Below are 24,716 nucleotides of genomic sequence, written 5' to 3' on the forward strand. Positions count from 1 at the left end.
GAGCTAAAAGAAGCTTAATGGGACATATTCGTGCCAAGGCCCAAGATTAAGATGCATGGACTGCTAATGATAAGGCCTAAAGGATATTTTAGTCGTTTTTTATAATTATTAGGATTTATATTAAGAGTTATTTATGGAATAGTATTTGGTGGAGATTAAGATACTTTAAGTCTTATCTCTTAGATAGACTTATATTAGTATACTCATCTCTAGAGAGATTTATTTAGAGGAGGACTCTTCTCTATATAAATCTCTGCAAAAAAGAGGAGGAAAGAAAGGAAGAAGGATGGGAGTTTTCTCCTACCTGCTCTCTACACCTGCCACCATTATTCTCTCCATAATTCTCTACAGTTCTTCATAAACACTTTAGTTTTAGTTTTCATTATTCTTTTAGGATCTAAGGAGCTTTTCAAGAAGTGGAGATTGAGGACCAATCTTCTTCCTACTTGAAGAAATTCTGGATCTTGAGGGAGCTTTTTACTTTCTTATTTTTTGTCTTTCTATTTAATACCATGATCATTGGGTTAAATATGTTAGACTAGTTTTCATAAGTGTTTAGTTTAGTCTTTCTACTTTTGTATGAACCTTGTTATTTATTTATTTAATGAATGATTTTTTTACCTTCATATCTTTATTAGTTTCAGTTATTATTGTTAGTTAACCGTCATATTAATTTAGCAATAGTAATTGTTATGAAAATCTTTAGGTTTAAAAGTATTAGAAACATCATCTTTACTTTAATCTATGTTGGTATAAGAAACCTAAGTTGTATCATTAGCTTGAGTTATTTAGGGAAAAGGCACATCACCATCTCATTTATTAGATCTAGGCTTAAAATAAAATAAGGAGATTACTAAGTAAATGGCTAGATTAAATACTATTTTTAGCATATAGTTTTAGATTATAAGCATTTGCATTTGCATTGCATATTTATTTATTGTTTAGTTACTTTACTTTATGACCATTATCCTTTCAAACATACGATTTAGAGTATTTAGATTTACTTTTATTGTTTTGTGTTGATAATTAGTCTTTATAATAAGTGGCCTCATAGTTCCTTGAGAGATCGACCTCGTGGTGAACTTATCCTTACTATAGGAACGGTTCGTGCACTTGCGAGTACTAAAAAAGACATATCAAGTTTTTGGCACTGTTGCCGGAGAACTGTGTCTAAATTTATTATATTGATTGATTATTAAAAGTGTCTTATGTTTGTTAGTTTATTTTATGTTTTGTGATTTATTTTGTTTATGTGTTTTTATTTTATTTGTTTGTTTTGTGTTTTGTGTTTTGTGATTTGTTTTGTTTATGTGTTTTTATTTTGTTTTAAAATTTTATTTTTAATCTGAAATTTTCTTTTGTTTTGTATGCTTAGCAGGAAACAACTAGAAGAAGAATCAACAGAAGAAGTTGATATCATGGCAAACCCACCAAGAGAAGTAGGAGCTGAAAGGCGAATGACTATGAAAGATTATGCACTGCCTACAATTGGTAACACTACTTCAAGCATAGTTCTAGGTGATATATCTAGGAATTATGAACTTAAGAGCATTCATTTTAATATGATTCCTTCATTTTATGGTATGCCTAGTGAGGATGCATTAACATTCATTAGAGAATTTTATGCCGTAGTTCATACTTTCCTATTATCTGGACTTAATGAGGATCAACTAAGAATGATGTGTTTCCCTTATTCATTGAAATAAAGAGGAAAGGCTTGGTTAATGACATTGCCTCCTAATTCTTTGAGAAATTGGAATGAATTTTGTCAAAAGTTTATGAGTAGATTTTACTCACAGCAAAAGACCAAAGAATTAAGAGGTGAGATTTCTAATTTTTATCAAGAGAATGCTGAATCATTTCATGAAGCATGGGATCGCTTCAAATCACTTTTATTACAATGCCCACATCATGGATTCCCACTCCCAATAACTAACCAATCATTTTATGATGGGTTGACACACCAATATCAATGTATGTTTGATAATGCAGCTGGGGGTGCTATGTTAGAAAGGACACCTGATGAGGTTTATAACATCTTTGAGATGTTAGGAGCCAATTTTCAACAAAAGAGTGTGAGGACAAAGTGAATAGAAGTAAATGAAGTGGTAGCTAATAGTAAGATGGCCATGCAATTGGCTGAATTGATTAAGCAAGTTAATATGCTTACTTCAATAAAGAAAACTCACCAAATAATAAGGTATGTGGTATTTGTGGTATTTATGGTCATAGTGCTAATGTATGTTCATCTTTTAATAATTACAGAGAAAATATGTATGACCAAACAAATTTGATGGATTCTTACCAACCTATGCATCCTATGAATGACCCTTATTCCAACACATATAATACAGGTTGGAGAAACCATCCAAATTTTTCTTGAAAATACAATGACCAAAACCCACCACAATTATTGAGAAATCAAAATCAACCTCATTACCAAGACCAATATTCTCAATTCCAAAGGGACTCCAATCCTTTCTTTCAAGATCAAGAATAAACTCTTCGATCTAATGAACAAAGGAAGCCAAGTTTGGAAGAAACACTTCAATCATTTATGATGGCTTCTCATGATAGGATGGAGAGGAATGAAAAAAAGACAGATTCCATTGACGCTTCACTAAAACGTTTAGAAGCTCAAATGGAACAAATTGTTGAAGAGCTCAATAAAGAGGAACTATCAAGTCAACCTGAACAAGCCAATTCCATTACTACTATTAGAAGAGGTGAGGTTGTCGATAATATTACTATGGAAACTGAAAGAAATTTTTCTTCTTATACAGGTACACCTAAAAATGATGGATTATTGTAAAGCAATGAGGAAAGCATACAAAAGGAAGAAAAAGTAGAGCCTAATCTTAGGCTGGAGAAGAAAAAAAAGGAAGCATTTTCTGGACCTAAATTTCATAAGGCAGCTCGACCTTATAGACCCCCTATTCCTTTTCTAAACCAACCCCAAGAGAGCAAAAATGATGAATTTTTTTTTGAAAGTATTGAGATGCTCTCTAAAGTTAATACTAACTTATCTTTGTTGGATGTTATCAGGAATAAACCAGCTTATGCAAAATTCTTTAAAGAGTTGAACACCAACAAAAGACGATATGCGAACAACGAAAAAGTACAAGAAGCAAGAGTAATGCTTCAACATCAATTGCCCCTTAAGATGAAGGATCTTGGTAGCTTCACCATTGATATTACAATAGGTGATAAAAAACATACAAAAGCCATGTTAGATTTGGGAGCAAGCATCAACTTGATGCCTTATTCGATGTATGAACGACTTGGCTTGGGAGAGTTGAAGCCTACCACTATGTCTCTACAATTTGCAAACAGATCGATAAAATACCCTAGAGGTATAGTGGAAGACTTGCTAGTGCAAGTCGGTAAGTTAATAATTCTAGTTGATTTTGTAGTACTTGACATGGAAAATACACCAACAAGGGATAAAGAGCAAACCATACTCCTTGGTAGACTTTTCATGGCAACTACAAGAAATGTGATTGATGTGCATAATGGAAAACTTACCATGACAGTTTTAAGAGAAACTGTGGAACTTAAAGTGTTTGATTCTCTAACTTTATCTCCTAAATCTACTATTGATAAGTGTTCATATAATTATTTAGATTCTCTTGTTTATGAACAATTATATGATGATATTCCATTCTTAAGTGACAAGAGTTTTCATGACACTTTAGATGTTCGCATAAATAGTATGAAGCCATACTTGAAAGGAATGGCTTATGAAGAAAGGTGGAGTGCGCGGATGAACGCCCACCATGAGCATGATCAGGAATGTCTAGCTATAGACAATAAACTTAGCAATTGTATTTCTGTTTTTATGCATTTAAGTTATATTTTTTATTTCTATTTTTATTTATTTATTATTTTTCTATTTATTATTTATTTTATGTTTATCTTGTAAGCTTATATTTGATCTCCAAAAGGCAATATGTCTCCATGAGAAGCAATTAAAGCTCCAACAAAAAAAAAAAAATTGTGCGAGCCACATTCGTGACAATTTTCACACCGAAAGAGATGACACGGGCCCGTGGCGAGAGACAACAGGCGCCAAGCTGCGCGCGAGCTTCATGACGATCCCGCCAGGCGCGGAGGGCCGCATGCGCGCAGGCGTGGAGGGCAGGGGCGATCTGCCGCGAGTGCCGTGACCTCGCTGCTCTTCGTGACCTCGAGCGGCGCGGTTGCCCATATGCCGCGCAGGATGCGGGCCGTGGCGGCATAGGGGCGACAGTTGCGGCACGCGCCCGGCGGTAGGCGACGAGCGGCGGGCTAAAAAAAAAAGAAAAAAAGAAAAAATTGAGCAAAAATTAAAATAATTAAATCCAAGAAATTGGGATTAATTATGAATTATTTTTAGTTAAAACACTCTCTTTTTAAAATTAAATATATATCTATCTCCTCCACATAAATAGTCATATCATTGATTTAGGACTTTATTTTAAATTTTATTCTAGAATTTATATTTATTTATTAGGACCTAACTTTTAATTATCTTAGGATTTAATCTTTTTAGTATGTTTAGGATAATTTATTATTTTTAATTCTTTATTATTATTTTTTATTTTTTATTTCTTTATTTCTTTTATAATTATCAATGATGTGTGTTCAAATGTGCTTCTAAGGTTTGGATGGTGGAGATTGGAATTCAAGTTCATGGCTTATTATGCATTGCAAAATTCTAGGGGAGTATTCTATCTTTTTCCTCTCTTTTTGTTCTTTATTTTTCTATATGCAATGACATTGAGGACAATGTCAAATTTAAGTGTGGGGGAGGGAAATAGAATATTTCTTCGATTAACTTTATACGTCATATACCATGAGAATTAGCAACTTTGGTTAATCTTTTGTAAAATTTTAAATTTTTCCACTCAGCTTTTTCTTATTGTTCTATATAAGAGTCAATGAAAGAATGCTATTATGTTAAGATTCTTGAAGTCTTGAGTTAGTTTTTAACATGTATAAATATGAACTCATGAGTTATTTGCACTTAAATGATCAAGTATTCATCTTTGTATATGGACATGGTGAATAGTTTAGCAACATTCGACATGGGTATGATTAGAAGTGTATGATTTAGATTATGATTTCCTTGTTATTAAATTGGCTTGCCTAAGTTTGTGAGATATGATATGGGCAAGTTTAAAGCTCTAAGTTTAATAACTCTTCTCCGTTAATTTTAGTTGCTTACTAACTAGGGATCTTCATGACCAATGTCGATTTTCGCATAAAAAGGCAATTAAGATTATGAGTATGCAAAGCATCTTGTTGTATGTTTTGTTGAGTAACCAGGTGCATTCATTACCCATGTTTGTATTTGCATAAAAAGGCATAACATCTCAAGAAAGAAAGAAGTACCCCAAGTATCAAAAATAAAATCTAAGGGGTATAAAGAAAAGAAAAGAAAAAGTATAAGAGCTTCAAAAGCAAGTAATAAATGCCTATTGATCTCTTGTTTTTGAATGAAGGTTTTGCCTTTTTGAATAGGGTTATGATAATTTGGATTATACATCATAGTTGTATCCTTTGAAGATGAGTTAGACTATTTGTTGTGAAACAGGTGTGAAGGATTGGATGCTTGAGTCTTTTGATTAATAATGATTGAGTTTATATTTTTAAAGAAAATTATTATGACTCAAATGTTCTTGAGTTGACATGATCTTTGCATTAGTAAGATTCTTTTGAATAATATCTTTAAGCTGAGTAGGGATGTTTTTCATGATTTTTGCAAAAGTTAATTCTCAGTTGCTATTTACTTGAGGACAAGTAAAAGTTTAAGTGTGGGGGTATTTGATCGGTCTAAATTATGTATAGATATTTAAGGGTATTTTAAAGCTTTGATGATATATTTTTATATATAAAATGGTGAAAATATGTGCTTTTGCCTCATTTAAGCTTAATTGTCTATTTTCAGGAATATTAGCAAAAAGAGGACAATATGGAGCTAAAAGAAGCTTAATGGGACATATTCGTGTCAAGGCCCAAGATTAAGATACATGGACTGCTAATGATAAGGCCTAAAGGATATTTTAGTCGTTTTTTATAATTATTAGGATTTATATTAAGAGTTATTTATGGAATAATATTTGGTGGAGATTAAGATACTTTAAGTCTTATCTCTTAGATAGACTTATATTAGTATACTCATCTCTAGAGAGATTTATTTAGAGGAGGACTCTCCTCTATATAAATCTCTGCAAAAAAGAGGAGGAAAGAAAGGAAGAAGGATGGGAGTTTTCTCCTACCTGCTCTCTACACCTGCCACCATTATTCTCTCCATAATTCTCTACAGTTCTTCATAAACACTTTAGTTTTAGTTTTCATTATTCTTTTAGGATCTAAAGAGCTTTTCAAGAAGTGGAGACTGAGGACCAATCTTCTTCCTACTTGAAGAAATTCTGGATCTTGAGGGAGCTTTTTACTTTCTTATTTTTTGTCTTTCTATTTAATACCATGATCATTGGGTTAAATATGTTAGGCTAGTTTTCATAAGTGTTTAGTTTAGTTTTTCTACTTTTGTATGAACCTTGTTATTTATTTATTTAATAAATGATTTCTTTACCTTCATATCTTTATTAGTTTCAGTTATTATTGTTAGTTAACCATCATATTAATTTAGCAATAGTAATTATTATGAAAATCTTTAGGTTTAAAAGTATTAAAAACATTATCTTTACTTTAATCTATGTTGGTATAAGAAACCTAAGTTGTATCATTAGCTTGAGTGATTTAGGGAAAAGGCACATCACCATCTCATTTATTAGATCTAGGCTTAAAATAAAACACGGAGATTACTAAGTAAATGGCTAGATTAAATACTATTTTTAGCATATAGTTTTAGATTATAAGCATTTGCATTTGCATTGCATATTTATTTATTGTTTAGTTACTTTACTTTATGACCATTATCCTTTCAAACATACGATTTAGAGTGTTTAGATTTTCTTTTATTGTTTTGTATTGATAATTAGTCTTTATAGTAAGTGGCCTCATAGTTCCTTGAGAGATCGACCTCGTGGTGAACTTACCCTTACTATAGGAACGATTCGTGCACTTGCGAGTACTAAAAAAGACATATCAAGTTTTTGGGCGGATGTTCATCAACAAGGAATCCATTGCCTTGAGTAAACAAGGAAAATGTCCTATGCGCTCCCGCAACATCTTTACTAGAAAATCCTTGGCCAAGGTAATTATAATTAATGGAAAAAGAGGTTTTCGTATTAATCAAATTTAGTCGAGATGTATCATAGATTTAGTCATAGAATCAAGTTAGTGGATTTTTCTATCCCATGATCCTCACTTAATTGGGATATTGTTAAGTGGAAGGATTTAATTACATGGTAACTATAAATAATGGGTCTGTAGATGATCAATGCCTTTATATTAATTAATTAACTATAATATGTTATTAAAAGTCACTTATAATTTATGAAAACAATTGATGGATAATTATTTAATTATTTTCTTAATTGATTAAATTAGTTTAATTAATATTAAATTCTCATTGTCAATTAATAATGAACCTAGAAAGTCACATACTTTAAAATCGACTCAAGCAAAAAGACGATTGTGTGGGATAATCTAGAGAGTTTGCATTTGCAAATTTCTATTTGATTCTCTATTCGAATCGACATCAAAAATAAAGAAAAAAAAAAATCTATTCTTTCAAGATTTTAAGTTCTTCATTTCTTAATCAAAAGAAAATTTTATTTTTCTAACTTAAACTTCAATTTTAACTTGTAAACCTAATTTCTAAGTATTGTGCATCAATTTCTTGCTTCCCTGCACTATATGTAATGTATAACAGCTTTTAGTAATATGGCTGAGGTAATTAGAGAGCATTTTCCTGCAAAATATATAAACAAAATAAATATAAAATATAACTAAAGGCACCTTCAACAAAATGCTATCATATATTCAAAAATAGAGGTAGTGATTTTGTTTGGAATACTGATGCTCATGTGGTTTTTGCTCAACCTAAAATTAATTAATTGTGGTACGTATATGTGTTAATTTAGATTTTTCAATGATTATTTTAGAAAATATTATATTTGTCTATTATTATTTAATATAATTACTAGTTTTATATATTCTTTCCATGATCCGTGTTCTATATTATTAAAGAGTAAGAAATATAAATAATTTAGTAATTTTCATAGAAGTATGGGGAAGCCGCGGTAAGATTTTACTTTTACGGTCAATTTTTGTATAACTTTTTTAAATTTTTTTATGGTTTTTTTAAATATTTATTTATATATTTTTTTAGAATTGCAATGTGGTATCTTTTTGATATTTCATTGGTATTCTTTTAGAATATTCTTTCTTATCATTAAATAATTTTTATAGTTTTATTTTAATTATATTTTTATATATTTTAAATTATATTTAGTATATTTTTTGAAACATATATCTTCATATTATCAAAAACACACTAGTTACTATAAAAAAAACACATAAAATCGTTCACTTTATGAATACCAAACGTAAAGATATAAAATAAAAATGATAAATCTACCTCATTTAGTTGATTTCACAGTAATACGAGTTAAAATCATACCTTTCAGTATTTTATAGATATAGTTTTAGTATCCTTTTTCAGATGAAATTCTGAAAAGAAAATTAATAATAATGCAAGTTAAATTAATAAATTTTTGGTATTTTTTCTGATGAAATTCTGAAAGAAAAAATAAAAAATGTAAAATAAGAATTGAGATTACAATAATGAAAATTAAAAATAATATCATTTTGATATCTTTTAGGTGTACTTTTAGTATTTTATTTTTGATGAAATATTAGAAATAAAATTCATAATAATACAAGTTAAAATAAATAAACTTTTGGTATTTTTTAGTATCTTTCTTTTTCAAATGAGATTCTGAAACATAAAAAAAAATGTAAAGTATAAATTAATTTTACAATAATACAAATTTAGAAGAATAATTATAGTATCTTTTAGGTATATTGTTGATCTCTTTTTTCTGAAAAAATTTTAAAAAACTAAAATAGAAATAAAATGTTTTGAAAAAGAAGATCGTAAAAAAATATTTTTTACCACAAAAATAATTTTTTTTAGAAAAGTAGTACCCCATTGAATGTCTTTAATATTTATAAGTGAAAAGTTCCAACAAACCAAATAGGTAGTTGTAGCTATTTTGATATTTATTTGTATCTAAATTCAAATCTATTAGTCAGGTTCGTACACTCTAGAGATCCCACATTACAAATGAAATATTTTGGTATTTGTTGGACTGAAGTCAAAATCTATTAATTGGGGTCTATATACTTTAGTGATTCCACTGCACAAAGAAACATAAAACTTTTTAGAAATATCCTAAAATTAACAAAAAAATATTATTTTTTATTGTGAATTTTTTTAAAAAAATATTGTTTTTCTAACCTTTTTTTTAAATTTATAATGTGTCATTTTTCAGTTATTTTTAGTTATTTTTTGGATATTCTTTAGTTGCTTTACTAAAAAAAAAAAAAAAAACAATTAAAACTGTAATTTTGAAAAACAATTTAAAAATCATATTTTCGATATTTTAACATAATAAAATAGAAAAATCATAAATTTGATAAAAAAAATATAAATATTTTTATTATTTTTCCAAAAAAATAAGAAATACAAACAATATATTTTGACTAACAAACTAAGTAGTTGATTCTAGTAATTTTGGTACTGGTTAGAACCAAACTAATATTTTATTAATTAAATTCTGTACTATCTCATTCATTCTAACTCCCACATTAATCAATTTAATTCCATTTTTTTTAAAATATGATATTAATTATTTTTTTATTTTTCTTCGATTGTTTTTTGATACAATAATAAAAAATAATTAAAGAAAAATAAAAAAATAACTGAAAAACAATCACTACCGTATTTTATAAAAACAAGTTTACCAAACAATATTTTTGATAAAAGATAAATTTATACAATAAAAATAATATCTTTTCGGTTGATTTTAGGTTATTTTTAAAAAATTCTAAATATGTACATTCAAATTTAAATTTTCATCAAATCCAATTAAATATGGATAATCATAAGCCCAAATTGCTAAAGTTCATGGCTAAGCCCATAATTCAAACCCAGATATTTTTGAAAATTATGCACATAGTGATATAATGTAAAGGAGAAAAGCCTGGAAGAGTGGCGAGAAAGCAATGGAAAACAGTTGCATGTAATTACTGGTTGAGAGAAGAAAAAAGTGCAAAGCAAGGAGAAAGTTACAAATAGTGATGAGTAGAGTCCAAGCAACATACATCACAAGCCTGAGAATAAGAAAGGAAAAGTGCATATTTACCCCCTCTATTTTTATTATTTTTTACAATTTTCCCTTAACACTTTTATTTATTTATATTGAATCCTCGTACTTTTATTGTTGTTGACGTTAGGCTTTTTTTAACAGGACGTTAGTACGTATATCACACACTCTCTCTTAATGACAATATAAATGAACTTTTAAGTTTTCTCTATTAAACTTTTTTAGACATTTGCCTCCTAAATTTTTATTTTCTTAACGTTGAATTCTTGTATTATATTTTTTATCAACATTAGCCCCTTGAAATTTATTATTTTAAAAAATTATCATATATATATATATATATATATATATATATATATATACTAATAAAAATTTAAGGAGGTAATATCGCAAAGAATATAAATATAAAGATCTAATGTAAAAAATAAAAGTAGAAGGGGCAAATGTATTAAAAAAAATTAACACATAAAACTCAAAAAATCATTCACATTCTCATTAACGAAATGTGTATTACACGCACTAATTTACTATTATAAAAAGACCTAATATTAATAAAAATAAAAGTGCAAGAACTGAATATGTACAAATAAAAGTGCATAAAATAATTATAAGAAAATTGAAAAGTGCATGAGGCAAAATATGTGTCTTTCCAATAAGAAATCTTCATTCCACCAAGAATATTTCAATTAGTTTTAGTTAAATGATTTCGCCTAGAGTTAAAAATCTATTACTATTTTAAATTTCTTAATTACTTACACAATCATTTAATAAATTTCAAAAAAATACATTTAATATAGAATTATTAAAGTATCATAAATATAAAAGCCAAATATTGAACAAACAGTTATTTTATATGTTTAAGATGATTTTAAAATGAGACCGTCTTAAATTAATAATATGTTTTAATTGAAAAAATTTATTTTTGTGTTAGAGTTGGAATTAAAGATTTTTTTTTTTTTTAGAACTGTCATTTGATATAGAATTTATATCTTTGAAAAGAAACATTAATCAACATAAAATAATTAACTAACTGATATTTTATCTTTTAAGGATGACAATGTTCCAATTTACATTAACTTGGGAAGTTAAGTTAACTAAGGTGTACATATATAAAATTGGCTTAACATGTGATATTATCTTTAGTTTCAAAAAGAAAATTATTGATAAGAAAAACAAAGTTGAGACATGGTGGAACATGATGACAAACAAAACAACAAGTCAATCAACCCCACCAAGCCGCCCATGATAATATTATTTTGAGCCTAATATTCTCTTATCCACTAAAATTTAGGATAGCATGGTGGTACCAAGAAAATTACAAATTAATCCTATCACATTTATATATATATATATATATATAATAATTGACTAGATATTGAATACAAAATAAAGCATCAAAAAGAAAAAGGGTCAATATTACAAATTTCAATTATAAAATACATCCAAGAGCCACCCTATTATACATATATTGACATAATGTGAAGACACATAACTTTATAGGATACTTTTCATGATTTCTTATTAATTAACATTGCACACCTAGCTAACCTTTTCCTGATTTAATTATGTTCGAGTTTCATTTGTTTTTCAAGGAAAATACAATATTAGTTAAAAAAGAAGAAGAAGTATCTAGATAACTTGAGGAATAATAATTAAGCAATTTAGACATGGGTATTGTATAAATGGAAAAATCTTTATTCTAAGCAAGGAATTGATCCTTGTCCTACCTTACCTCATTTTACAAATAAACTTTTAGGATCATATTTTATTTTAGAATTTAAAACTTCATAGACAATAATAATGCTTATTGTTTATGTTTTAATTTTAAACTATTTAAATTTGATTATTTTAGCTTTTTATGAGATTAAATTCTAGTATCCACTCTTAAAATAATTTTACCTTAAATTTTCACAACTTTAACATTACACATACTACACTTTTGTATTAATTTTATGAATTTTAATAAAAATAATATTATTTCTTAATATATGTATATTTAAAATTAATATAAAATATATTAAAATTTTAATAAATTAGAAAACACTCTTACCGATTTAACACTTTTAGATATAATAATAATATTATAAGTAAAATAAATTGTAGCCATCCACATTTCAGTCTACGAACCTTTTTACCAAAATGGGCAGGCATATGACAAATGAAAAGGACCGAACCGCCGAGTCCCAACAACCATACTTCACAATCTCACACCAAACTTGACATTCTCGATACATAGTAAGATGATCAATTCAAAAACAAGAAAAGAATTTGTCCACATCTCAAAATCTAATTATTTCTTTTTGCTTTTCAATATCTAATTATTCAACCAAAAAAAAATACTGAAAATTTATTATACATAATAATTATAAAATTTAAAAAATTATTGTTAATTATTATTGTTATATATAAAATTGTTATAAAGTATTTATTTTATTTATATTGTAATTCGAAATAACAAATTTTATAAAATTTATAATTTTAGTTAAATTACTATTTGATAAGATAAAAAAACAAAGATCTATAATTTCAAAATCGATTGTTGTTATTCTCATAAAAAAATGATTTTAAAATGCTATAAAAGGTTTTAAATATTAATAGATCTAATTTAGTGATAAATACATATTGAATGACATTGCTTTCAGAATGCGACATCGATCATTAGTACGTTGGAGAGCAACGCTGATCTCCAGTCTTAACATAAATGTAGATCCATACTAGACATATTTGAACAATATTTTAATTTGGGTCTTTAATATACAATTTTAAATTTTTTAATAATTACAAATTCTTGTTATAATTTCTACTCTAAAATTATTTATATTCAAATATTTAATATCTCAAAAATATTTGTAACTTTAACTAAAATAAATAAAATTATAAGTAAAACTAATACAACCAATTATATTAGTATTAGTCAAAACTATTGGGGTGTTTTATTATAATTACTAACTTGTTTTTGGTATAATACCAAGTGAAAATTATTGGGAACAAAATCAGAAATTACTTTTTGAGTTCATAGATTGTAACTATGAACCAATCATGCTCCATTCACTGATTCTTATGTTCAATTTAGGATTAAGTTAAAAAAATTATTATATGGTTTGACACTTTTTCATTTGTGGGACGGAAATATTTTTTACATCAAAGAAGTATTATATATTTTATTTTCTTAATATTTCTTAAATATATATTTATATTTTTATTATTTTCATATAATTTTTCATATATTTAATACAAACTATTACTAAATTATGATTTTATAAGTAATGTGATATCTAACAATACATTAAAGAATTTTATAAATATAATTTTATTTAAATAATATTTTTTAAATTTGATTAATTAAAAATATAAAAATTTTAATAATTTTTGTGAACACCAAATATCTAATTAGATACTAAATTAATTAAAAATACTTATTTTATCAAATATTTATATTATATTAATATTTATAATTTAAAAATAGAAAATAGTAAATGTATCTAAAAAATACTAATAAAAGAAAACATATGTTACTTTTTTGATACAAAAAATATCTCTATTCTTCAAGTGTAAAAACGCCAAACTACAGAGTTAATTTTTAAACTTTATCCTTCAATTTAAATACTGATATCTAAAATCCATCAATTTTACATTTTATATATTAAAGATTGATAAATATTAATTATATTCATGGATTATAATAATTTTTATAAAAAGATCTAAATTTTTGTATCTTTTGATAAAAAACATTACTGATATATAGTTTTATAGCTTTATATTATTATTTTATTTAAAATATTATATTAATGCATTAACTAATATGTTACCTTTTAATTGAATAGTAATTTTAATCTTAAATAATATTATATAATTCAATAATAACTTTTAATTCTAAAATATTATAGATATAAATGCTTAAATATGAAATTTTTTCTGATATGTATATTTATTCTTAATATATTAATCTTTTAACATATTTACTTTAAATATATAAGTATTAGTTTTTAAATTATCAAATTAGTACACTAATTATATATTATTCTTTAAACCAAATAGTAATTTTAATCATAAAAGTAGTATAATCAATATGTTACGGATTTTTAATCCTGCTAAAATATTAATTACGTTTTCTAATATTAATTTATATAAATATAATTAAATATTAATTAATAAATTAATAATTACATTTTGTATGGGATATTATTCTTATATAGTTTATTAGAACATTTTCTTTATAGATTTAATTTAATACTAATTAAATTTTATGCTTTCAAAATTCTTAAAATTATTTAAATTTTATTATAAATTTTTGTTATAAAAGTCATTGGAAAAAACCAATTTTTTTTTTTTTGCTTTTTAAGTGAAAATGATTTTCAAAAAAAGAAGAAAAGAAAGTGAAAATGAAAAAGCCGTTGGAATTGGAAATGTCCGCATAGGTTCCTTAACCAATAACCATATTCATCTCCCATTGCCACCTCTCTCTTTTTCTTTTTCATTCTTCTTACACCTTACCAGTCAAAACTATCTTCATTTTCTATCTCCAAAATCCACACCCACACTTCTCTCTCTATGAAATTCTCTTTATCTTAGGGTTTTAGAGTTTTGTTGTGAAAATTTGAGGACGATAATAACATAACCAAATGGGGAAGAAGACACGCAGGCAGTTGAAAGCTATGCTTCGCAAGAATTGGCTTCTCAAAATTCGTCACCCTTTTGTTACTCTTGCTGAGGTTTGGTTCTTTTGTTTACTACTATTGTTATTATCAAACATTTTGTTCTTTTAATTATTATTATTGGTATGGTTTTAGTATATCTATATAGTTCTTGTTCTTGTTGTTGTTGTGTGTGTGTGGGTGTAGTTTGATCACAGTTTCATTCTTTATGTCTTGAAGTTTGCTCGTTTACTCTTTGTTTCAGCTTATCTGAATTCAGTTCATTTTCTTTATTTTTTTTCTTTAGTTCTTCAATGTATATAGTTTTGTGGGTTTGGTGGTTGTCATTTGATTAGATTTTCATTCTTCAGTTCTTGAATTATGCTCTTTATTTTTTTTGTTTCAGCTTACTTAATTTGATTTGATTTCCTTTTGCCTTTTTTTTTTTTTTTTTTCCATTTAGCTTGATTTGATTCATTTTAATTTTGTGTTTTCTTTGTGATCAAGAAGTGTCTTTTTCTTGAAGAGCGTGGTATGGACACCCAAGTAACTATTTGCATTTTATTTGCTCTTTGAATTTATAAGTTCTTTTTCTTTTCTTTTGGTTTCTGCCAGATTTTGCTTCCCACGATTGTAATGTTACTATTAATAGCTGTACGAACGCGAGTTGATACACGAATTCACCCTGCCCAGCCGTAAGTCCACTATTGCCTATTTGCCTTTCAATCTACTTTACTTTCATGTGTTTCTAGGCACCTTTTTCTGATTACGAATTTTGGGATAAAACAGATAACAAAAGCTCCAAATTGTTTGTTTAATATTTTTTTTTTAAATTGTTTTTGTTGGCTGGTTTATTATGTGGAAAGAGAAACTCACAAATTTTAAGCCAATGATGGTTTATTAACTAAAGTGAATTGATTTCGTGGTTACTTCATTATAGTGTAATTCTCTACTCATGATATTGTGTGAAGTGAATGGCACTATGTATTTATTGAATTGGTCTCCAGGTATATACGGGAAGATATGTTTGTAGAAGTGGGCAAAGGAATTTCCCCAAATTTCCAACAAGTTCTGGAAGTATTGTTGGCAGAGGGAGAGCTTTTGGCATTTGCACCAGATACAGAAGAAACAAGGATGATGATCCGCTTCCTGTCGATAAAGTTTCCTTTACTTAGGGTACCTATTAATAGTATTTTCTCTGAGATTTCCATTCTATAAATCATTTTGTGTTTTCAGGTGTAATTTATGGTCCAGATTACTTTTAGCCACTTTAGATATTGCTCATCAGAGTCTTCAATTTTATTATTTTGATTTAACTTTCTATTCTTCTGTGGTATAGTTTTAGGATCATAAATTCCCTTCTGCCAATCAATTATCAGCCTTGTCAAATTTAAATAATGTTAGAAGTTTTATTTATCCCACATCGCTTGGTTACTGGGCTGTTATAGTGTATATAAGTGGATTTGATGCCCTCTTCCTTTGAGTTAGTTTTTGGGAATGAGTCCTATCCAAGCCCATTTATCAAATAACAAAGAATTACAATATAGTTCTCTGATTTAATCAAAGGAATAAATGTGACCAAGATAATAAGAAGGCAGTTTCTGCTGTCTGGTCATATTTTTCTATTCGTTTCCATGAACTAGCTGGTTGTTTAATGTACTCATTTGCATAAGATTTTCTCAATTGTTTCATTGAACTTGTAGAGAATAATTGAGATGCAGAATAGATATAGAGATATGGCTTAATACACACCTTAAAAATCTTATGTATCACTGTTTATCTATAGGCTGTTATTTAAAAATTTCTGCTGTCGTAATATAAATATGAAAGTTGAACAGGAATGTGACACAAAGTTAATATAAATACGTGCTTTTGGGTATTTGTTCTTACATAGAATTGTAGAAGGGCAGGGATTATTTTGCTTTTTATTTTTCTTTCTTTCTTTCTCTTCAGTATAGTATGGCATTGAAATCAAGATTTGGTATTAATTTGCTAAAAAATGGCTCTAGGTAACAAACATACTATATTGGTATGCTTCTTTACCGTCATATCACGGGATGGCTATCTAGGAATCATTAGTGAAGCTATTAAGATAATTGTATCATCCACTGCACTTTGTTGCTGTAGCCCTCACATTATGTACCTAATAATTAGTTCAAAGTCTGTAGAAGAAACAAGAAAAGGAAAAATTTATCCACCTTAAGCTTTGATACGACAAGATACTGATGGTGTAGGCGATTTCATAAGGGAATTTGATGAATTATCGTTTCAAGTTTTTATTACGATGTCACTACAGTTAGAGCATTTGGTTGAAATTATACATGGGTTTAACATCCGACACTAGGATGGTTGAAATGTTAATTTATGGAGTTAGGTTAAAGGTGTGAAAAATGTCCAAACTACCATAGTTGCCACCAGACTGTCGCCATGGGACATCACTACAAGTACATCATTTGCTCAACTGAAAGGGGCTAAGATAATGAAATTCAATATATTTTCCAACCTATTATTGAATGTGGCCTTAGAGATGTGTCGGTTACTATGAAAGTTCTCCTAATGTTCATACATGTCCCTTGTATAACCTTGCAACATATACATATACATACATACATACATATATTTATATATTCACTAATGTAATATATATATATATATATATATATATATATGTTCACTAATGTAGCCTTAGAGGTGGCAACTATGATATTCTCCTTGAGGGCTCATGAATGCAAATTTAAGAATTGGGTTTGAAACTGTTTAAGACGTTAAGGCTAGAGGGTTGCTGTTGATTTATTTGCTATTTTTAGAGATACTTAAAGAGGTGGATCACTTCAGTCTATTTGGTGCTTTCTTTTGAGTATGTTGTTAGTGTAGGAGAACTATAAACTGAACCTAATGTTTGAAGTATAATGTAAGTTTTCAACTATATATTATGATATTTAATGTTGCCTTTCACACAAAAGATCATTGGCAATTGAAAGCGTTTATGATCTCATACTCATTATGCTAAGTTGTGTTGAAATTAATGATAAGTATGATGACATTTGGCTTTCACACTTTTTATCGATAACTATGAAGACATTTGGGAGTGACATTTTATATTACTAGGTCAAAGAGACCATGAATAACTAAAATGTTAGACAGTTAGAAAATGAGTTTTCAATGGACATGGGGTATTTAGTTCGATCGATGAAATGATGGAATCTTTAAAAATTATTTAACAAGCTCTGTTCAAAGACTTTTGACAATATAACAAAAGATTCAACCCAAAGGAAGTTTAATTGGTTGCGGTCCTACAGGAGGAAGCCTAAGATATTTCATCAACAAGAATGAACTAGATAGGTGGTCAAACATATTGAATGCCCACAAAGACTGTAGACCTAGAATGATATAAGGTGTTGTAAGTGATGGACGTTTAGCAGTCTTGGACTTTTCTATAGATGTAGCCTAAATGCAGTGGAATGTGGGAAAGACATTAATAGAGATGATTGTAACTAGGTCAGGATTAGGTGTAGTTGAGTAGTAAGGGAAATATTTTTATTGGGGAGGTCATTATACAGTCTTTTAGGTATGTTATTGCATTGTAAGAAGATGCTTCCACTTTGTTGTCCTAGGTTCTCATAGCTTTCTTCTCTTCTTTCCCTTTTGCCTCTCTCGTTGGTCGTTTTTTTTCCAATAGATGGGGCAGCATTTTATGTATATTATTTCATTCTAATAAGTCCTCGGTTCTTTTAGATTCTCTTTTATTTTTCCTTGATGAAATTTGTTTCTGATCACAAAAGTTCCGCAATTTCTTGCTGGGTCAAAGTTATCAGAAATTACTGATATTATACTGCAATATTTTTATTTATGACTTGTGACCCTCATGGATCTATTTTGTATTTTGCAGCAAGCTTCTAGAATCTACAAAGATGAACTGGAGTTGGAAACCTATATATGCTCAGATCACTATGGTGCTTGCGGTGGAGTCAAGTAAGTCATATTCTTGGTATTCTAATGATGAATGTCATTTTTCAAGTGCCTAAATGATGTCTGGCAATTGTTTGTGGTTAAAGCATTAGTCTTACTTTGAGTTATGGGCTGATTATTACTTGATGGATTCTTTAAGATTTCTCTGTGAAAAGAACCGGGGTGCTGGTTTATCTGTGAATAACTCGAGTCTTGGGCATTAAAATGCTTGTTTGTAATCACAAGTCATTGTGGAGTTATTATGGCATTACAATATGGTGCTCTTCATGTATGTCTTCATCTTCCAGTAGTGGCATGTAGCTGCTTATGTTTACTAGAGATAAAAAGAATCTTTGTTCCATTTACCTTATTTTTTTTTTTTTTTTTTTTTTGAATTTTACAGGAAATGAAAACATGGTTTTTTGGTCACAGCATCAATGAATCTGATGGTTTCTATTTTCTTTGTCTAGGAATTGTTCAAATCCTAAAATCAAAGGAGCTATTATATTTCATGATCAAGGTCCTCAATTATTCGATTACAGCATACGTCTCAATCACACTTGGGCTTTCTCAGGGTTCCCTGATGTTAAAACCATTATGGATGTGAATGGCCCTTATCTAAATGACTTGGAATTGGGTGTTAGTCCAATACCAACAATGCAATACAGCTTCAGTGGATTCTTCACTGTATGGTTGCTTATACCTTTTCTCACTGTTTTTGTTTCTCATTTCATATATTTATTTGGAATCTTAATTGGCTAATAAAGAATGTTTATTTATCTGTAATGTGGTTAGCTTAAATCTGGTCTTATATCTTTCAATTTTATCAATTTTCAATCAAAGGCATTGTCAGATAAAGAATGTTACTCCTACCCCTCTATCTCTCTCTATCCTTTTGCAATTGTGCTTATTTTGGAACATACCTCATCTGGTTAGTGGCCCAAAATAGAACTTGGTTAGATTTTATGTAGCCACTAATTTGAAAATGAACTGTTGTGGCCTATATTTCATTTCTTCGTTTGAATTGTAGCATGTCCTTGCTGTTAATACTTATGCTTCCCAAATATTATTGGAATTTGATCGGTTCACTTATATAATTATTTCATCTTTTCCTTTCCATGGATCGGCTAATGCTTTCATGCTTTCTGCAGCTTCAGCAGCTGGTAGATTCATTCATAATTTTTTCTGCCCAGCAGAGCGAGACTAAGACTTCAAGTGAATATATAGAGCTTCCATCTTCCAATTCATCTAGGAGCTCTTCTTCGCTCAATTTTACATGGAAGAATTTTAGCCCTTCAACAATTAGAATTGTTCCCTTTCCCACCCGCGAATACACGGATGATGAGTTCCAGTCTATTGTCAAGAATGTCATGGGAGTACTGTATGTGTTTTCTTTTCCGTGAATGCTCATCTTTTTATAGTATATACTTTCAGCTACTTTTTCTTTTTGACAGCTCTTTTTCTTCTTAACAACTCTATCTGGTTGACTGACCTTTGAGCAGGTACCTATTGGGATTTCTCTATCCAATCTCTCGTCTTATCAGCTATTCTGTGTTCGAGAAGGTTTGGTAATGACTGATAGTTGCTATAAAACTTAATGGTGCATCCATGCACATTTCTTATTTCTGCTTGTAAATCTCCCGCCATTTAATAGCTTAAATCATATCATCTATTTATTATTATTATCTTTTTCATTTTTGATATTAATCCATTACTGATTCTAATATTTCAGGAACAGAAGATAAGAGAAGGTCTCTACATGATGGGATTAAAAGATGGAGTATTTCATCTCTCTTGGTTTATTGCCTATGCTTTTCAGGTGAATTTCCTATTTGTCTTCAGATCAAATGCTAAATACTTTATGCCCTTGTTTAAATTAGCAAATGGTTTTGGATGATTATTCTGGATGGATATCATGTTTCCATGGTTAATGCAATACTAATGAACACATTAATTTATGTATGTTGCCTGCATGTTTACTTTGTCTGTGCCTGCTGACATATATGTTCACTTTCACTTGGGCATTTGAGTGCTGGGTTAACTCTTTGGTGGTGGCAAAAGACAAACTTTGCAGCTATAACCCTGTAAATTTAATCAGTCAAGACAAATTAGTTATAAACAACTTTTTGAGCATTGATGCAATTTTAGATAGCTCCAGTATCAATTATTCATGCAGTGTTGACCAAAATTTGCACATAGTTAGCTTTAGTTTTTCTGATGATGATAGATTCGCCTTCTGTCTATTAGTTGAAATGCTGGTGGTGGCAGTTGCCATCTCATAGAGTTAGAGATGTAATATTTTTGTTGTTGAGGTTAGTGGTGGAGATATTCTGTTGGTGCTATGACGGAGAAGTATTTCTGGTGATCACTTTTTTTTGGTTTTCTGCTCCTTTCATTCAAGCAAGATTTACACTTGTTTTCGAGGAAGATGTGGTTGATCTGTGGTGTTTCAGGCCCATTCAAGCATGAGATTTTGTATAGTCTATCACTGAAAGTAAATTGTTTGACATGTACAATACACTGAAGGAGATTGACGTGATTTTATTATGATAAACTCCACTATGGACCATATTTCTGTACTCTCTTGTGCCTGATTAGAGGAATGAGATATAGATATCCAGTCTTATCTTTGCAGTTTGCACACAAGTATTTTTCCTAGTCCCCACACTGTATAGACATCCTCATAAAGAAATTGGTAAAGCAGTTGAGGAATTTGGTTTTTCTTTTTCCCAATGTTTCATCTGTTTCTTTTGGTTGGTAGGGTGGAATTATTTTTTGTGAGGGGAGCGAGGTTTGATTTTATATATGTCCTATCAAGAATAAGGGATGGGGGGTATTTCATGATTAACAGAGGCCTCCTTTTGTGTTTTCCTTTTGAATTGTCTATTTCTCATTTTCTGGTTTTTATTTTTTATGCAGTTTGCACTTTCATCTGGGATAATTACAGCTTGCACCATGGATAACCTTTTCTATTATAGCGATAAGTCGGTGGTTTTTGTGTATTTTTTCTCTTTTGGACTCAGCGCAATTATGCTGTCATTTTTTATCTCTACATTCTTCACACGAGCAAAAACAGCTGTTGCAGTTGGAACACTGTCTTTTCTTGGGGCATTCTTTCCCTATTATACTGTTAATGACCCAGCTGTCCCGACGTAAGTACTTGTGCTGGTAGCACTTTATGTTTGAAAACTTTTTGGAGAAAGAAACTTATTATGGAAGTAATTGCTGCATTTACTCTTTTTTTAGAATGCTGATGATCTTTGTCTAACACTTTGGTCTTATAGGATATTGAAGGTCATAGCTTCTTTGCTTTCACCTACGGCTTTTGCTCTAGGATCAATTAACTTTGCTGATTATGAGCGTGCTCATGTTGGCCTTCGCTGGAGCAACATGTGGCTAGTATGTTTTTACATGGGGTTTTTGATATTTTTCTTTTCTCTTCAGTTCCGTCCTTCAGGGCATTTTTTTCTTTCTCTCCTGATGGTTTAGCAATTATTGGTGCAGGGGTCATCTGGAGTGAATTTTTTGGTCTGCCTATTGATGATGTGGCTTGACACTCTGTTATATTGTGCTGCTGGTCTATACCTTGACAAGGTGCCTTTTCTTGAACTCCTTTACTATTTGTTGAGATTTGGCATAAGGGTTTAGTACCTTTCTCTATTTTGCATTGTATTGTTGGCAATGCTATTTGAAGTACATTTATTCTGCCCCTTCATTCTTCTTTAATGCTTTTCCTTTTCCTTCATATTAACATTGAAAATCTGTGAGGGAATCTTTAATCTTCTGAAAGAGATTTTAGTTAATTATCCTATGACTTCAGAGTGTAAGAGAGGGAAAGTAAGACTGTGGAGGGGGTAAGTCCTGGTAATAAGGTTGGTCCTTTTAATCTGGTGGTCACGTGCTAAAACATAGGAGCAGCATCATGGTTTTGCAAGAGAACCATGCATTTTTTTCCTCTTTAATGTTGGATGCCCTGTCAAGTATGACATCTTATCATTCAGCTGTTAACGTCTTCTTTTACGTGATTTCGTCACTTATATGGCTTATAGCTATTTGGCTCTTAAATAATTATTACTTGTTCAGCAGCTTTCTTGAACTACAAGGTGCTGTCCTAATTGGTTATGGTTATCCTACCAACATGAAAGAGGCGAAAAGGGGTTGTATGATGTACTTTCGCTGGAAAAAGGATACCTGGATTTATTTATCATTCCACCAATTCTTTTCCTGATATGATCCATGTTAGTTTGTTTTCCACAAACCTTATTGATATCGGTGCATATGATAGGTCCTTCCCAGGGAAAATGGAGTGCGTTACCCTTGGAACTTCTTATTCAAGAATTGCTTCTGGAGAACGAAAAGCACAATTAAAATTAATGATAAGTCTTCAGCTAAAGATGCATATTCTGGGGGAATGGATGTTATTGAACCTGCTGTTGAGGCAATAAGCTTGGATATGAAGCAACACGAACTTGATAATAGGTATATGTACTCAAATTTTTAAGACAGTTGGAGAATAGAATCCCACATGGGACAAATATTAGAATATTATATATATATAAGTGGAGTAGATTGGGCCTTAGCACAAACAAATTGGTTTTTGTGCAAGTGATGTTCCAACCCCGCTTATATGGCCATTGATGTGAGTTTGACCCAACACTTTGAGGCCACGGAATTCTACTAAGACATCTTTGTACATGTTAATTTGGTTTTTCATCTTACGCACTTTTGTTTGATTTGTAGATGCATCCAAGTTAGGAACCTGTGTAAGGTGTATGCTACTAAGAGGGGGAAATGTGCTGCTGTTAATTCACTACAACTCACCTTGTATGAAAATCAGATTCTTGCTCTTTTAGGTTGGTTCTGCAGCTATTTTCCTTACCTTCATTCCTTTTTCCTGCCACATATTTGGTATTGGTTTTAATTCTATACCTACAGAAGAATAATGATTTGCTCATATGGCATACATTTTATGACATGTCTGCTTTCCTTTCTAGTTAATGATACATACATTTTGAACTTGCCTTTTGTAATACATTAAAATAGTTCTGCAATGAAACTACCTTTGCACTTGACATAGCTTAGCTGTGTTTTATTTTTAACTTTTAAAGCCTAAGGTGCATGAATTTGAAATTGACTAATTGATTTAGAGATTTGTGAATCATGATGTGCCTGTATTTGCATTTTCAAGTCTGTTGATAATTTACTGACCTTGTTATTTGCTAATTTAGGTCTGTGTTGTCTACCTTGTATTGATTATTGGCATTATTTCTTATTTAATGGCATAAACTTCTGTTTACATTCATTCCATTGTCTAATTGTCACTTTTTTTTACTTCTCATTCTCTTGTTAGTATAATTGCAGAAGGTTTTTTTATTCTTACTTTCTATGATCTCAAAAACATGTTACATCCAGTGTAGATTATCAAGATAGTTGGCCATTTTTCATATACCCTAAAAATCTGATCTCCTGTAGGTAAACATAAACCCCTTACATTTGAATTTAGTTTCCTTATTAAGAACTATCCTTAAAAATGCTAGCAAAGCTGAATAGTCTGGGAAAGAATATATAGAGTTGTTCACAAACACTTGAACTTTTCTCTATGATGTGCAGATTCTTATGTTTGGCATTGTAGCTTTGCTCAGGGAAAGAAGAAAAACCTTTTTCTTTTCTTTTCTTTCAAAGGATAATCTGATTTAATATACTGAGATAATATTGTGGTGTTCAAGGACACAATGGAGCGGGAAAAAGCACAACAATTTCAATGCTTGTCGGTCTTCTTCCTCCTACTTCTGGGGATGCTTTGGTGTTTGGAAAGAATATACTGACAGATATGGTAATTGATCTTTCTTTTCCT

At 29.5% G+C, this 24,716-nt stretch overlaps 2 protein-coding genes and 1 non-coding gene across 7 annotated transcripts in view; 2 read left to right on the forward strand and 1 right to left on the reverse strand.

Moving 5' to 3' along the window:
- Nucleotides 1–1,810: 1,810 nt before the first annotated feature.
- Nucleotides 1,811–1,918, reverse strand: LOC112536435. Its single transcript, XR_003080458.2, has one exon. It is a non-coding gene; the product is annotated as a small nucleolar RNA R71 (small nucleolar RNA).
- A 642-nt stretch (nucleotides 1,919–2,560) lies between these two features.
- Nucleotides 2,561–5,597, forward strand: LOC125371392. The gene is made up of 3 exons (XM_048380376.1): nucleotides 2,561–2,808; nucleotides 3,046–3,750; nucleotides 5,576–5,597. The coding sequence occupies exons 1-3, from the start codon at nucleotides 2,561–2,563 to the stop codon at nucleotides 5,595–5,597; spliced, it is 975 nt and encodes a 324-aa protein (XP_048236333.1).
- A 9,080-nt stretch (nucleotides 5,598–14,677) lies between these two features.
- LOC8287671 (ABC transporter A family member 1) overlaps nucleotides 14,678–24,716 on the forward strand; it is a 32,540-nt gene continuing 22,501 nt past the window's right edge. For 2 of the 5 annotated variants that reach the window (XM_048370208.1, XM_048370209.1), the window contains exons 1-14: nucleotides 14,682–14,992; nucleotides 15,530–15,609; nucleotides 15,922–16,090; nucleotides 18,804–18,886; nucleotides 19,333–19,549; nucleotides 20,014–20,243; nucleotides 20,365–20,425; nucleotides 20,595–20,681; nucleotides 21,782–22,014; nucleotides 22,147–22,261; nucleotides 22,367–22,456; nucleotides 23,148–23,341; nucleotides 23,603–23,715; nucleotides 24,589–24,695. In XM_048370208.1, the coding sequence (XP_048226165.1) occupies nucleotides 14,903–14,992; nucleotides 15,530–15,609; nucleotides 15,922–16,090; nucleotides 18,804–18,886; nucleotides 19,333–19,549; nucleotides 20,014–20,243; nucleotides 20,365–20,425; nucleotides 20,595–20,681; nucleotides 21,782–22,014; nucleotides 22,147–22,261; nucleotides 22,367–22,456; nucleotides 23,148–23,341; nucleotides 23,603–23,715; nucleotides 24,589–24,695 (1,869 nt within the window). In that variant the 5' untranslated portion in view covers nucleotides 14,682–14,902. Of the gene's footprint in view, nucleotides 14,993–15,529; nucleotides 15,610–15,921; nucleotides 16,091–18,803; nucleotides 18,887–19,332; nucleotides 19,550–20,013; nucleotides 20,244–20,364; nucleotides 20,431–20,594; nucleotides 20,682–21,781; nucleotides 22,015–22,146; nucleotides 22,262–22,366; nucleotides 22,457–23,147; nucleotides 23,342–23,602; nucleotides 23,716–24,588; nucleotides 24,696–24,716 lie in introns of those variants that run through there. The other 3 variants (XR_007214449.1, XM_048370207.1, XM_048370210.1) reach the window with 3 other exon arrangements.

The sequence above is a fragment of the Ricinus communis genome, chromosome 10 (assembly GCF_019578655.1).
Source record: "Ricinus communis isolate WT05 ecotype wild-type chromosome 10, ASM1957865v1, whole genome shotgun sequence".
NCBI lineage: Eukaryota > Viridiplantae > Streptophyta > Magnoliopsida > Malpighiales > Euphorbiaceae > Ricinus > Ricinus communis.